At 44.6% G+C, this 15,096-nt stretch overlaps 1 protein-coding gene across 3 annotated transcripts in view; it reads left to right on the top strand.

The window, feature by feature from the left end:
* The window catches only part of GCN1 (GCN1 activator of EIF2AK4), a 43,833-nt gene extending 30,016 nt beyond the window's left edge, over positions 1–13,817 (top strand). For 2 of the 3 annotated variants that reach the window (XM_075434263.1, XM_075434265.1), the window contains 17 exons: positions 44–186; positions 964–1,081; positions 1,196–1,411; positions 1,756–1,920; positions 2,342–2,503; positions 2,958–3,050; positions 3,314–3,457; positions 4,425–4,694; positions 4,992–5,105; positions 5,631–5,861; positions 6,879–7,072; positions 7,724–7,838; positions 8,977–9,073; positions 9,944–10,092; positions 10,668–10,772; positions 12,282–12,500; positions 13,101–13,817. In XM_075434263.1, coding sequence (XP_075290378.1) covers positions 44–186; positions 964–1,081; positions 1,196–1,411; positions 1,756–1,920; positions 2,342–2,503; positions 2,958–3,050; positions 3,314–3,457; positions 4,425–4,694; positions 4,992–5,105; positions 5,631–5,861; positions 6,879–7,072; positions 7,724–7,838; positions 8,977–9,073; positions 9,944–10,092; positions 10,668–10,772; positions 12,282–12,500; positions 13,101–13,226 — 2,661 coding nt within the window. In that variant the 3' untranslated portion in view covers positions 13,227–13,817. The remainder of the gene's footprint in view (positions 1–43; positions 187–963; positions 1,082–1,195; positions 1,412–1,755; positions 1,921–2,341; positions 2,504–2,957; positions 3,051–3,313; positions 3,458–4,424; positions 4,695–4,991; positions 5,106–5,630; positions 5,862–6,878; positions 7,073–7,723; positions 7,839–8,976; positions 9,074–9,943; positions 10,093–10,667; positions 10,773–12,281; positions 12,501–13,100) is intronic. The other variant, XM_075434264.1, reaches the window with a different exon arrangement.
* The last annotated feature ends 1,279 nt before the right edge of the window (positions 13,818–15,096 follow it).

Below are 15,096 nucleotides of genomic sequence, written 5' to 3' on the forward strand. Positions count from 1 at the left end.
GAAAACCCCCAGCTTTCGCCGACACTTTTCCGCCTCTGTTCAGGCACTGGCAGATGAGAATGAGTTTGTGCGGGACACAGCCCTGCGCGCTGGCCAGAGGATCATCAGTATGTATGCCGAGACGGCCATCGCGCTTCTCCTGCCACAGCTTGAGGATGGCCTGTTTGATGACTTGTGGAGGATAAGGTGAGGGATAAGCAGCTCGTCCACAGACATTTCTCTTCCGCGGTTGAGCAACCAGTGTGATTTAGACTCTGTGTTGCTCCTCAAGGAAGTGCAGAGGCCTCCTGGGAAGCAAAAGCAAGCGTCTCTTTTTGCTTGTTGGTTTGAATATGATGCCTTGTAGCACTGAGTCTGCCGGGCCCTGCCAGCCGTGGATCAGGTTTCCTGATACCTGCAAAGCATTCCTGCTGGCTTATTAATTCTGGGAGTGACTCTGAAACGCACTCCCAAGGCAGCTGATGTGGTAATGTTTAGCTCTCATATATTGTTTTTCATTTTTCAAAATGCTGAGTAAGTTACTGTTCTCCTGTGTATGGAAATGTGCAGCGGAGCGCTCACAGCTAATAATAATTGCTCAAAAATTAGTTGTACTAAAAGGCTTGTGTCAGCTGAGGGCTGATGAGTGCGCTTACGCCAGGTGAATGTCTGTTGGCTTGAGACAGATACTGCCAACATCTTGTTCCTTTTTAGAATCCAGGCTCTTCCCCGATTCATTGCTTTGACAGGGGAATTCTCTCAGCCCCTTCCAGTTTGGAATTCATTCCTTCCCTTTCTCTTTAGCTTGCTGCTTCTCAGTCAGGTAGGCAGACTGATCTTACATATCAGCCCATGCAGCATGTCAGTGCTGACCTAGCACCTTGCCTTGCGTTGTGCTCCCATCTGTATTTGATGGACTGTCGTATTTGGACAGGTACCGCCTGAAAACCCTGTTGGTAACACTTGACTTGCTCCTGTTGACAGGTTTAGCTCAGTTCAGCTCCTTGGAGATCTCCTATTCCATATCTCAGGAGTCACTGGAAAAATGACAACAGAAACTGCCTCGGAGGATGATAACTTTGGAACAGCCCAGTCAAACAAGGTAGAGCTGTTCGTGTCTGTTGTGCCTTTATTTATGTATTTAATTTAAATCAGCATGCAAAGCCTGATGGAAAGAAGGAGCGGAGAACACAATTTTGTTTCTGTTTCTTTTCAGGCTATTATTAATGCCCTTGGTGTGGAGAGGAGGAACAGAGTGCTGGCAGGGCTGTACATGGGCCGCTCGGACACCCAGCTGGTAGTGCGTCAAGCCTCCTTGCACGTCTGGAAGATCGTAGTCTCAAACACTCCTCGTACACTGCGGGAAATTTTGCCAACCCTCTTTGGGCTTCTGCTGAAGTTCTTGGCCAGTACTTGTGCAGATAAGCGAACGGTGAGAAACTGAGTAATGCCTTCCTGTTACTGCAGCTGACCTTATAAATGAATTCCTGAAGAACATACGATAATTATTTTCTATAAAATCCCTCGAAAGCTGTCATTAATTTAACTGTTCTGAGCAGGAGTATGTCTGAGTTCTCGCTTTGCTGAAGGCAGCTGTGATGACAGTCAAACTATTTTTCCGTGCTTACTTATAGTAGTGTTTCCGTTCCTACTACTCTGTCCGTACTGTGAACAGTAGTTTATGGTCAAAAGTTAACATCTGCTCACAGTTCACCTTCTTAAGTTTTATCAGACAGGAAAATAGTTGATTATTAATTAATAAATGTTTGGAGACAGGTTGCAGCACGGACATTAGGAGACCTTGTCCGAAAGTTAGGAGAGAAGATCCTTCCTGAAATCATTCCCATCCTGGAAGATGGACTGAGGTCCGACAAGAGTGATGAGAGGCAAGGAGTCTGCATTGGGTTGAGCGAGATAATGAAATCCACCAGCAGGGATGCGGTAAGCTCTATGTGGAAGGCGAAATCTCCAGTTTCCTAGAGATTTATGCTATGATGCAGGTATTGCTGTTGAGACAGCTGAATAATACAGCAAGTGCTGGGCTTGTTTTGTGGACTGAATTCAGGGCTGATAACTAACAGGAGTTGCTGTTCAGGCACGTGTACGCATTTGTATCTGTTGGTAAATGTCAAACATTGCACAGGTCTCGCTTTTATGAGATGTAATAATAGAAATCATACAGTAGGTAGCCTTAGAGCACTGCAGAGATTTGTGTTGATTAATCCTGCTTCTCTTCCAACATAGATCGAACAAACTGCAATTTAGTCTCAGTTGTGGAAACTCTGCGTTCTTAGCTGCTTTACTGAGATGCATGTGTCTGCTGTGCTTTAGGCGTTCTGTAATTCTCTCTCTACATCTTTAGGTACTGCTTTTCTCCGAGTCCCTAGTTCCTACAGTGAGAAAAGCTCTCTGCGACCCTCTGGAAGAAGTCCGAGAGGCTGCAGCTAAAACATTTGAACAGTTGCACTCAACAATTGGACATCAAGCTCTGGAGGATATCCTGCCATTTTTACTGAGGCAGCTGGTAAGCATTACTCAACATTAGTCAACAAGTTGATTAATGGTGTTTTGGGACAGGTTTTGAATAATTAGCTTAAAGGAGAAGCAGCCTTGTAGTGGCAGACCTTCCAGGGAATGGCAGTTCTGGTTTGTCTCCTCCTTGGAGTCATCCTAGCCAGCGGTAGGGAAGGGTCTTGTGGCTGAAGCAGCAGCCTAAGAACCGCTGCATCTGGCTCTGCTAGGGAACTGCCATTGTCACCTGCCCGAGTTGCTTGGCTGCCATGCCTGACATGGAAAATCTTTCTGATGCGACGGAAGATCTTGGTTTAAGTTTTTGCTATGTAGTATGAGAGCATTTTTGGATAGAAGGACTGGTGTGTTGGTCATATGATCACATGGCAAATTGTCACGTGAAACAGGGTTTGGCGTGGTGTGTGACAAATCGTCTCTCAGGTTTATAACTTTCTCTTTCCCTGCAGGATAATGAAGAGACATCTGACTTTGCTGTGGATGGTCTTAAACAAGTTATGGCTGTCAAGAGCCGTGTGGTGCTGCCTTATTTGGTGCCAAAGGTACAATTGGAAACAAATTTTAAACTTCAGAACTGTGCTTTTTCCTCTGTGTGCTTCCAGTTTTCTTTGGCCCAATATGCCAAAAGGGAGAGCACAGTTTGACATTTTCTGCTGATTTTATGCTCAAAACACTGTCATTTGGGTTGTCATTTGGGTTGTCATGCATTTATACTTAGAAATCGTTCATGTTGTAGATGAAGTGAGATTCCTTCTGAATAAACTTCCTGCTTGTCTCTCTTTTTTTGTTTTGTTTTTTTTTTTAGCTGACTACTCCCCCTGTGAACACCCGTGTGCTAGCTTTCCTCTCATCGGTGGCAGGGGACGCTCTGACACGGCACTTGGGTGTCATCCTGCCTGCTATGATGTCTGCGCTGAAAGAGAAGCTGGGGACTAGTGAAGAGCAATTGGCAAGTAGCACGGCTCAGCTCTCTGTTACGACAGGTTGCCTGAAGACAGTGCTCCGGGTTTGCTTCCCAGCACAGAATCTGTGTTCCCTACGTTCACAGACTGCATGTTTTAATTCAGTCCATTAGCTTCTTCAGTCTTTGTGCCTGGTGGCATATTGCGAGTCAAAAAACGTATGCTTTCCAAATCTATTTGTATCCATATAGAAGTCTCTTTGGCCTGCAACAAGATACACAATTCTCAGTTTACTTATCCTTGGAGAACTGCCAGAGTGTCTAGTTAACTTTGTATTTATTCTTGGTATGGAAGACTGGGAGATTAAAGGGCTGAAGGGAGGAAATCGCCTCTTCTGCATGCAGCGCTGCTTCTGTACTGCTTTCCGAAACATCTGGTATGTGGACTCCAGAGAACATCCTGGAGTTGTGACTGCAGACAGACCTGTACAGGAGCTGGTGAATTAGGGATGTTGGTGACAGAGTCCTGGTGTCTGTCTGCTGTAGATGCCCGTTAGCTCAGCTCCTAGTCCCAAGTCTGCCTGGAGATCTCCAGTGTACCCACGGATATGCTTGTTGTTAGTATTATGATGCAAAGCATTGAACTACCTAAATGAAAAAAACGTTATCTGACAAGACCTGCAGTCTCTGAGGGGTGAGTGAGATGGGGGAGACTGAGCTACTCTCATGTTTGTAAATGAGCCCTTCTGCAGCTGGAGAGCGACCTGTGCAGCAGTCGGTTCAGCAGAGTTTGGTCGCTTGTTAAATTTGGTTACATACCTATCTCTGCTGCAGGACTGAATTGAGCCTTTAGCGGTGATGTGACCAGCTCTTTAATGAGAAACAATTAGCAAGTGGGATATGTTGTAGTATTTCTCTGAGACATGTAATGCTATGGATAACGTGGGGGAACGTGGGGCTAAACCTGGCTTTGTTCTGTTTGTGAGTTAACAGAAAGTTAATTTGGACTCTTTAGGAGATGGCAAACTGCCAGTCTGTAATCCTGTCTGTGGAAGATGACGCTGGACAAAGAATTATAACTGAAGATTTACTGGAAGCTACCCGCAGCCCTGAGCTGGGAATGAGACAGGCAGCAGCTGTCATTCTGAACATCTACTGCTCCAAGACAAAAGCAGACTATACTGGCCATCTCAAGAGCTTGGTTTCAGGCTTGATACGTCTGTTTAATGACACCAACCCTGTAGTTTTGAATGAAAGCTGGGATGCGCTGAATTCCATCACCAAGGTGAGAGGAAGCTGAAAAAGGTTGCAGTGGTAATGCCAGGCTGGGAGAAAACGGTGGCTGGTCAAATACTGCCTAAACAGAACCTTCTGGTTTGGTTGTAAACTACGTTTACATTTGCAGATGCTGCAAATATTTGACAGTTGCAAGGTGAGCTTGACTTCAGCATTGTGAGCCAGTAGCCAGGTCTTTGGAGGAGGCAGGAAAGAAGTGCCTTCTCTTGGCACCCCTGAGAGGACTCACAAAGAATAGCTGGTTGCTGTGTTGGCCTCATGTTTGTCTTACCCTTCTCTCCTGCAGAAATTAGACGCTGGGAATCAGCTTGCTCTCATTGAGGACCTGCACAAGGATATCCGGATTGTAGGGAACGAGGCCAAAGGCGAGCATGTGCCGGGATTCTGTATTCCTAAGAAGGTAAAGGATCAGAAGGAGCCTGGATTCATCACAGCCGTAATACCTGTCTGTTGTAGTACCTGACTGATAGGACCTTACAGCTGTTGGAAGCAGTGACTGTTGGGGCCTTCCAAGCCCTTGTGTTGGAGAGGCCTTTTGCAGGTTACTGCTGCTCTGGAGTTACCCTGCAGAAGCCTCCTTTTGTAACAAGCTCAGTTTGACGGTTCTGCTATGCATGTAAATCGTGGTCGCTGGCTGCTTTTTGTGGGGGAGTAAAGCTGGACTTCTGTGCCAAATTCCTCTGGTTTAAAAATTCCCTGAGCCGCCACCACTTTTCTCAGAGCAAGTGGCTTAGGAAGGTGTAGATGCATGAAATCAAACCAAATAAAAGTAGCTCTGTAAATGTGGAAGTAGGCAGCTGAAGGTCAACAGGAAATTGAGAGAAACTCTCCAAGTTTGTACATCTGGTGTAGAAAGGGAGCAAAAATAAGATACGGATTTTTTGCATCTTCACTTCTAAGCTTTCTTATCCAATTTTCATGACAGGGCGTGACTTCCATACTCCTGGTGCTGCGGGAAGGTGTTTTAACTGGTAATCCAGAGCAGAAGGAGGAGGCAGCAAAGGCCTTAGGGCTGGTTATTAAGCTGACTTCTGCTGAATCTCTGAAACCATCTGTGGTGAGCATTACTGGGCCACTTATTCGGATATTGGGAGATCGATTCAGCTGGAATGTCAAGGTGGCTCTGCTTGAAACATTAAGCCTTCTCTTAGCCAAGGTAAGATTCCGAGTAATTGATCAGGGATTTTTTGTTTTGGGGCTATTCAGCCGGGAAAGGAGAAGGCTATGGGCAGACCTTAGAGCGGCTGCCAGTGCCTGAAGGGGCCTGCGAGAGAGCTGGAGAGGGACTTTGTACAAGGGCCTGGAGTGACAGGACAAGGGGTAATGGCTTTGAGCTGAAAGAGGGGAGATTTAAATTAGATATACGGAAGAAATTCTTTACTCTGGGGGTGGCGGGGCACGGGCCCAGGTTGCCCAGAGAAGCTGTGGCTGCCCCCTCCCTGGTAGTGCTCAAGGCCAGGTTGGATGGGGCTTTGAGCACCCTGGTCTGGTGGAGGATGTCCCTGCTCATGGCAGGGGGGGTTGAAACTGGATGATCTGCAAGGTCCCTTCCAGCCCAAACCGTTCTGTGATTCTATGAAGTGAACACTTCCCGTGGTAACCTTCAGCAATATCTGTTGCTGTTCATGTAAATACTGCTAGGATGTCTGCTGGTGTGGATTTGATATTTGGGAGTGGCATTGTAATGGGGTTGTATTCTTCCAACAGCTTCTGGCCTACCAAAAAAGCCCCCACTGCTTCAATTTCTGGACCTCATAGAAATATGGCTAACTGTTGATAACACTTTCAAATGATCTAAGACTACCATGTAATTAATTTCTCTCCTGTGTCCACCTTTTTTGTGAAGTGTTAAGTCCAGAGATGATCATCTTAGGTATTTGAGCTGAGCTGAGCTTTTATTTAGTGCTCTGTATACAAAAGACTGTTCCTGATGGTGTAACGTCTTTCAGCAACGTAACCCTTGTGTTTCAGTACACGGACGATAGGATTAGCTTTGAAAGGGATAAAAGTTGCATAGTAAAATACTGTTTCATGTTCTTCCTGTTTTAGTAGTGTGTTAGATCTGAGTAAGGGCGATTTGTGATACCTAACTGCCATAGAAGAGGTCGTGCTCTCTTCAGCCGCTGTTTCAGGCTTGACTGCACCACTCTCCCTTCTCTCATTTCTGGTGTAGGTTGAGATTGCCCTGAAGCCGTTTTTGCCCCAGTTGCAAACAACCTTCACCAAAGCTCTACAAGACTCCAACCGTGCCGTTCGCCTTAAAGCTGCCGATGCTCTTGGTAAACTCATCGTCATCCACGTAAAAGTGGATCCTCTCTTTACGGAGCTACTGAATGGAATTCGTTCCAGTGATGACTCTGCCATCAGGTGAGCCGTAGGGGGCATCTCAGACCTTGCTGCTCACTAAGGATGGAAGAAAGGGCTAGGATGAATGAACAAAACTATTCAGCTGTTTGTGTAGAACTGCTTCCCACCCCGCCTTAATTCTGAGAGTAAGACTGACTTATTAGGGAAAGCAGTTGGCTGTTGATGAGGGGTGGTGAAACAAAGAACGTGGCTGATAGCTTCTCACCCAGGAGGTCCCTAAGCTGTGACAGTGTATCAGGAAGCCCTGCTTCTCTTCTCCCAGTGCTTCTCTCTCCTGCCCCCCCCCCCCCCCCCCCCCAGCAACCCACGGCAGCCCATGTTCAGATGCAAGGCTGTGTCGTCAGTCTGACCTGAGGAACGGAGCTGTCCTGGTATCCTAAGTGCACAGATCCCAAAGAAACGAGCTTCCTGATTTGAGAATTTTTTAAACGTTTGAAGAGTCAGAAAATATTTACAATGTAAGAGACAGACAGAAATACACAAATGTGGAAATATTCCCTAGCATGGAGTTTCCAGCACTGCAGAGTCCTGAACAGCCAGGCATAGCATGGTAATTGCTGCCTAAGAAACTGTCGCGGTATCTGGAGCCCAGTTTCGTCTTTAGGGTGGGGGCAGAGGCAGTGTCTGACCGTACGTTGTGATCACTTCTAGGGACACAATGCTGCAAGCGCTGCGGTTTGTAACACGAGGAGCTGGTGCAAAAGTAGATGCTGCGATTAGGAAGAATATCAGCATGGTGCTTCTGGGGATGCTGGGACATGACGAGGTACTGCTTCAGCCAGCCGCAAAGGATACCTGCTGTAGACAGTCTTACTCTGAAATTTAAAACCTGGACTTTTGAACAGAATTATTTTCTAAAATAACTTCCGAGGGAAATTACTAATGATAGAGTGGAAAGAAATTTACATAAAGAAGGATGTAGTTGGGTATTAAAGCATGTGGTTGGGCATTACTGACTCAGCTGGACATGGTCTGTAACACTGATCTTGGCGCCTTGCAGTGTGTTAGCTGAGAGTCAGGTGCAAGAACTGGAGATGCCTAGCCCATCGCTGGTAACTCTGAAAATGTGTGAGCTGAACGTTTCCTTAGCAACCGTCTGTGTGGGTTTGACCTGCAGCTCCTCACCAACGTGTTTGAGGCAGCTCTGAAGTCGGGATTTGCTTTTTATCGTGGAGAAAACCTGCAATACCTCCACCGTATGCACACATGTGTGTTTGTAGCTCTCAGGTGGGGTTTAGCATTTAGTGTGAGAAATTTTGCAGAAAATGGCAGATTTTTCTCCAATGAGCAAAGAGCTCTCCAAGTTTAATATGGGGTCTTGTGCATGTGGCAGATAGCAACAGTGAGATTAAAAGTAATCCTCCAGTAATTTCTTCCTTCTGTCTTAATCTGTGCAGTGTAGAGCTGCAGCTGCTGCCATGCTAGAAATAGAAAAATTGACCAGTTACCACTGGGTTGTAAGTTCCCGGGTGGAGAGGAGTGGTGTTGGGATGGGCACGTAAGCAAGGCAAAACAACAAAAGCCTGCGAGTTTTCAATTAAAAGCGGGGTGAGTTTATCACAGAGATAAGCTCACCTATGGCTAGAAGTCACGCTTACTTTCTAGGCTGTGAATCTGAACTCTTGTGAACACGTCTTTTAAAACATTCACTTCCATCTTTATGACATTTCCATTTAACAAATCAGAATTTATATAAGAGTCTCTGCTGGCTTTTTTGACCGTGGATGTACAAGAAACCATGTGAACTGACAGAAATCCACAGGTAGTAGGAGTGAAATACTACTACCACAATTTTTTTTTTCCTCCTCCTCTTTTTATTTCGTATCATCTTCTGTCCCTTGCTCTTCTTGCTGCTTATCTGTCGAGCTCAACCGGTGTTACTCTTTTCTTCCTGTCCTCGTCAGGATGCCACCCGCATGGCCTCAGCTGGCTGCTTGGCAGAACTGTGCGCGTTCCTGTCAGAAGAGGAGCTCAGTACTGTTCTGCACCAGCACTTACTGGGTAGGTGAAGCTGTTTGCGGTGACTGGAGCTGCATCTGAAAAGCAGGGGAAGATACCTCCTTAGCCATTGGTTCGGGGAAACTTTGTGACTAATTATTTAGGTTCCTCCTCTTTATCTCAAACCTGAATCTCTGCTCTAGATTTTCTTCTACTTTCCTTTGCTCGTGGCTGTTCATTAGAACGCCCTGATACGGAGTTGAGCACAGGGCGGTGGTTGTAATTTAGGGTTACCCATACTTTTTTTCCCCTGGATTTGTTTTCAGACGAGTTGATGAAAGTACCAGCAAGGCTGAGTGATGGCTAGTGCTGACCCAGTGAGGAGGGGAGGTGACAGGGCGGACGAGAGGGCCGCTCCACCTTTTTTGATGATGCTGTGATCTTAGATTGGCTTATGCTAATTGCAGATCACATCTGATGGCTTCAGATGCTTTTGGAGAATTAACTGATTTGTCTCTAAAGTAGATAAAAACATGAATTTTGCAGGCACTCATAGTGGTTGGGAGTGCTATGGGATTATTCACGTCTGTGGAAGTTAAAAGGGAATGTTAGCTGGTTTCAAATTAGAGATGACTTTTACAATTTTATTAGAGTGTCAAAGCTTGTGTAATTGCAATGGGTTGAATAGCACAGAGTCACTTGTTTGCATCTGGTTTCCGTCCCTGCCCAGAAGGTGTTCCCTTCCAGCAGGGGTGCTGCGTTTTAGCACTCTTGGTACGGCTCGCTGGGCGGAGCGGAGGAAGCAAGGCATTGCTTTAGATGCTGCTTATGATTTCATCTTATGGAAGTGAATTGACAACTGACCAGTGCTTTCTTGGATGAAGAGCAGTGGATGGGGGGAACCCTGCTACTGTTCTTTCCTTTCATTTGCAGCAGATGTCTCTGGCATTGACTGGATGGTGAGACACGGACGGAGCCTGGCGCTCTCTGTGGCTGTCAGCGTTGCTCCTAGCAGGCTGTGTTCCCCCAAATACTACAACAGCGTCCAGGAGATGATCCTCAGCAACGCCACTGCTGACAGGGTGAGCGCTGCACGAGCTGGGGGGAGTCCTGTTGCAAGCACTTCTCTGCGTTACCAAACAACCAGAATCCCCAGGTGCAATCTGAAGAGTCTCCCTTGGCGAAGTGCAGGTTTTATAGTGAAATTACATAACTGCCCTGATTCTTTGAATTCTGATCTCTGTGGAGACGAAGATTAAATAATCTTCAGCTGCAGAGTAGCTTTCGTTGGGAGTAAATGATGCTTATTTCCCTATTAAAGTTCTCAGTCACAGGCCAGGTTTACAAGAAGTGCAAATATTACATTTTAGGAGGAAGATTTTGAATGTAGGGTTGGATGAGTAGTTTGGCGTAGGGAACTTGGGAGCTCTGTGGGGCCTGCTGCCTTGTTCCATGTGGCTCAGAGTCGCGTTATGATTTTTTCACGGTATTACCCAGTAACATTAACCCAATGTTTTCTTCCTTTGTCTGCTACAGGTTTTTTTAAAGACCTGTTTAGCCTTCCACAAAAGCTCACCAGTCCATGTGACCGTGAGCCTACTTGTAACAGCTGCGGAACTCTGCTGTAATAACACCAATTTTTGTCTTTATGTTGAAGATTCCCATTGCAGTCAGTGGCATCAGAGGGATGGGCTTTCTTATGAAATACCACATGGAAGGAGGAGGGACCCTGCCTCCAAAACTGTCCAACCTCTTTATTAAGGTACAACTCTTTATGATAACTACCTGGCGTTGTTCTCATGGGATCTGAAGCTTTGTCTGAGCCTTTCATGGGTGCCTTTCTCTGTCAAATTTCTGTCTGGTAGCCCAGCATAGGAACAGAAAGCTCGGTCACCTTATCGTGGGAAGCTCTAAATCCTCCGATCCCTGAAAATCTAAGTATTTCTTTTTGTGGCAAAGCGTTACAGACAGAATCACTTCATCAGCCTGCTTTGCACTTGTGAATACAATACCGCTATCCCTGCTGCAGTACAGAAATGAGGCTTTTGATCTGTCTGTGTAAACTTCAGTTTTGATTCTTAGGAATTAATTTTTTCCTTTGCAGTAACAAACGGGCAGCAGAGAAGCGTGGGGGGGAGTGGTCAGGTTTTTTAAGGTCACTAGAGGTCAAAGGGCCGTTGTTAGAAGTGCATCAAATACCAGCTCTCACCTTAGCTGGTTTTGCTGCAGTACTTTTTGACTTCGCTGCTGTGGAAGGGAGTAGCTCCAAAACACTGAGATAAAAGAGAGTATTGAAGTTAATGCTTTCTTCAATTCATATCTATTTACATATTCTACCTCAGAATTCCTTCCTTTCTTGGCTGTTTTGGGTTTTGTTTTCTTGTTTTGTTCTGTTCTCTTCCCCCCCCCCCGCCAATATCCTGCCAGGTAGACAGGATCTGAATGTTGAGCATTAGAGCCTCAGAATGTTTTTAACGTCTGGGAAAGGACAGGGGAAGGCAGAGTGAGGGGTAGTGCTGGAGCAAGAGAGCTGCTTTTTATTCTGGCCATCAACTTTATTGTAAATAAAAATGCGTTACATTTTCAGGTTCTACATTTCAATTTATGTGAAAAACTATCAAACGTGCAAGTTCACATGATGCAGGCCACCATTCTTCAAAGCAGACTTTTTTTTAAATCCTTCATTCATATATTAATTTATATCACAGTATTGTATTAAATGATGAAATATCGTAATTGTCACAATACCTTTATCAATCACAGTATTAATAATGCAGTTCACATTCAGCTGTCAGCTTTCCTGCTTTAAATGTGTTGAGATTAAATTAAAAATTGAAAGCCCTACTTTTTTTTTGAATTTTAAAATGTAATCCACTGTTGAAATGCACCTTACACTCCAACCAGAGCTCGACTTGGCTGGTGCTGCTGATGGAGAGTATATTACAGAGGTGCTGACACTGTCAGCTTTTCCTGCACTTAGTGATCATTGTCATTTCCTGACAGTAGAGAGAAGCGTGTGACCCTGTCGTCAACCGCATTTTTAGAAGTTTTCTTTTGAAAAGGTATCTTATTTTCAGGGCTCGATCTTCTCTTACTGTTACACAGTTTAGTCAAACCTGTTGGTAACATGTTTGTCTCTTGTGTACCTGTGAGTTGAAAACTGTTTGCTTTTCTTGTTACAGTTTAAAAAAATTAGGAAAAAAGACAAACTAGTGCTTTAAATACCTGTCCTTGGTATATCTGAATTTAAGTCCGTCTTTGTCTGCTTCAGTGTCTCCAGAATTCATCCAGCGACATAAAGTTGGTTGCAGAAAAGATGATCTGGTGGGCAAATAAAAACCATCTTCCCTCACTGGATCCTCAGACAATTAAACCAATTCTCAAAGCCCTTCTGGACAACACAAAGGACAAAAACACCAGTGTAAGAGCGTACAGCGACCAAGCTATTGTCAATCTTCTGAAGATGAGAGCGGGTGAAGAAGTGCTTGAGGTATGAGACAGAAGAAAATGTCATCATTGTTACGAGGCTCTGTCACGTTGCTCTGCGTGGGGTTAAGTGGTGTGCCCGGAGCCTCAGAATGGGCTGGCAGTCTCTTACGAAATAGATGGAGGGGGCCATTCCCGTTTGCATTTAAGCCTTCATCAGTATTCTCATGCTAATCCTGGAAGAAATAAGCAGTACTGACACTGTACAACCTTACAGTGCAGTATGAATAAAATTGAGGCACGTCACATACCTCCCGTGTCTTAACGTGGTAGCCTTGCTTTCAGGATGCCGTTAGCCCTCACTGTCCTGCAGTCACCTTAGCTAGGACTGTGAGTTTCTTGCTCTTGTCGCTTGCACGATCCTACGGCGGCATTAGTGGTGCTAGAGAGAATATTTTAGGATGGACTACTTCGTACATCCATTTCCAGACCTCTTAGCTGCTTTTGGATGGTTCCTGTGTCTAGAATCGTAAAACCAGATGAAGGATTTTGGTATGTTTGAAAGATTTTAGATAAATACAGCTTGTAAGGCTCTCACATTTATTCTTATTTTGAATGGTTATGTCATAAGGAGCTGGTAATTGGTGTTGTCTTCCTTCCACAGTCAGTTTCCAAGATTCTAGATGCTGCCAGCTTGGAGCTTCTCAACGAAAGCTGCAGGAGATCACTGAAGAAGCTGGCTGGCCAGGCTGACTCTGAGGAACAGATAGATGACACTATACTGACGTGATAATAAAGCTCCAGACGACAGGAAAACACTGAACCAACCGCTGCATCAGCATTGCAACTCAAACACCTATCTTAAATGTTTTCATTTTTGAAAATGTTAATTCTGATGGGATTTCATGAAAAGGACTCCCAGAGAGTATTTTAGTATCAAATATACCAGAATAGCCTTAATTAGACCCACATTAGCTGAAAATTGAAAATTTGGTCCCCTTTTTGAAACAGGTAATGCGCAAGAAACAGATATACTAATCAATACCGGTAAATTGTGGCCAATTGTGAGATGTGGCTAGAGCACATCAGGCTTAAACTCTGGTGACACCTATTTCCTTTCCAGGGTCTGTGCAAAAACTCCGCTACTGGAAGTACTGTCGGTCTTTTCCACGGACCCTGTGAAGCAGGAATAGAACTCAGTGAAAGTTAAAGCGTATTGTTTTTGTGTACTGCTAACTTGCTGCTTGTGACGGTTCTAAAGACTGAAAATCCCTGTAAATCCAAGTATTTAAAATAGCCTTAGAAATCACAGGTGCGAAAGGGGGATTAAATGCAGTCTGTTTAAAGAAGGAACATTTAATAAAGGCTCTGACTTTGATCCTTCTGGTGTAAACTGATCTTTTTACAAATTCATTTGTCAACAAACTTACACTGTGGTTTACTTTTTGGACCTGCTTTTTCTACAGCATGCAGTCTGTAGAGTGGTTAGCGCTGTAATCTGCAAAAACCTTTTGCAAAATTGAGGCAAGGTATGGTTTAAAACCAAGCCAGAACTGACACTTCATTAAATTTGTAAGTAACTACTCTTATTAATTTCCAGAGTATTTTTGACTACAGACAGCTTTTTGTTTATTCAGCTTGTGAAAAGTCCTCTATTTTTGTGTCTTCAAAGGCTTCACAAGATACTTGGCACTTCCACCATACAAATATTTTTTTTTTGTCAATGAGTTGTACTGCTCAAAAAAAGCAGTATTTTATTTTACCTGGCCACATACACCTCTTTTTTTTTTTTTCTTTAATTAATTTTAATTTACTAACACCTTGTATGCCACTTGATGGAAATAGTCAAAATCTTGCTGCAGAATACAAATTTTTAGAAGGAAAAATGAGCTTTACATTCTATGTAGAGTAATAGTTAAGTGACCCGTACCTATTTTATGAAACTACACGGAAGTTGGTTGCACGTGCGAAGCCAGAGCATTAAGATTTCTGGTTTCAAGGGGGTGGGTGGTGGTGGGGAATCTTCCTTGCCATGTAGCTCTGGATGGCTTAAATGCTGATCAAGGACAAACACACATCATAAAATTCGAGAGCGTAGAATGTAACCGCATGGGAACATACATTTTGCTAGAATCAATTTACTGATTGCTATGGCAGTAGCAACAAACAGCAAAACATGTTATCTTTGCCATACTAACGCCTCAAACAGCAAGATACAATCTGGAGTAGGTATCTGAGAGCGCTGTGCTTTGTTCTGGTCAAAAGTACAAGATCCCTGTCAAGGCGCTGTTGGTGTCAGGTCAGCTCCCAAGCCTGTGGTGTAGGCTCCTGGCAATGGAGATTTGCTGTGGGAGTTGGTGGAATACTGTCGGAAGGGACTGGGGAAAATCAGCTGCTTCACCCCTTACCCCAGGTAGGCTCAGCTCCAGCTGAACCATTCCTAACTGATTTCCTTACATTGTTTTTTTATAGCATTGTATGATGGAGATTCCACAACCTCCCTATGCCACCTACTTCATTATAGAAGCTTTTCGGACTGCTAGAGCCTACTTCATGTCTAAAAAAACCCAACTTTCCTTGCTGCTACTTGAGTCCATTGCTGCTTGTCCTGTTCTCGCAGGCAGTGAAAACAGTTCATTTCTGCAGCAACTGCCTTGTCA

Source organism: Opisthocomus hoazin, chromosome 13 (assembly GCF_030867145.1).
Source record: "Opisthocomus hoazin isolate bOpiHoa1 chromosome 13, bOpiHoa1.hap1, whole genome shotgun sequence".
NCBI classification, from domain to species: Eukaryota; Metazoa; Chordata; class Aves; order Opisthocomiformes; family Opisthocomidae; genus Opisthocomus; species Opisthocomus hoazin.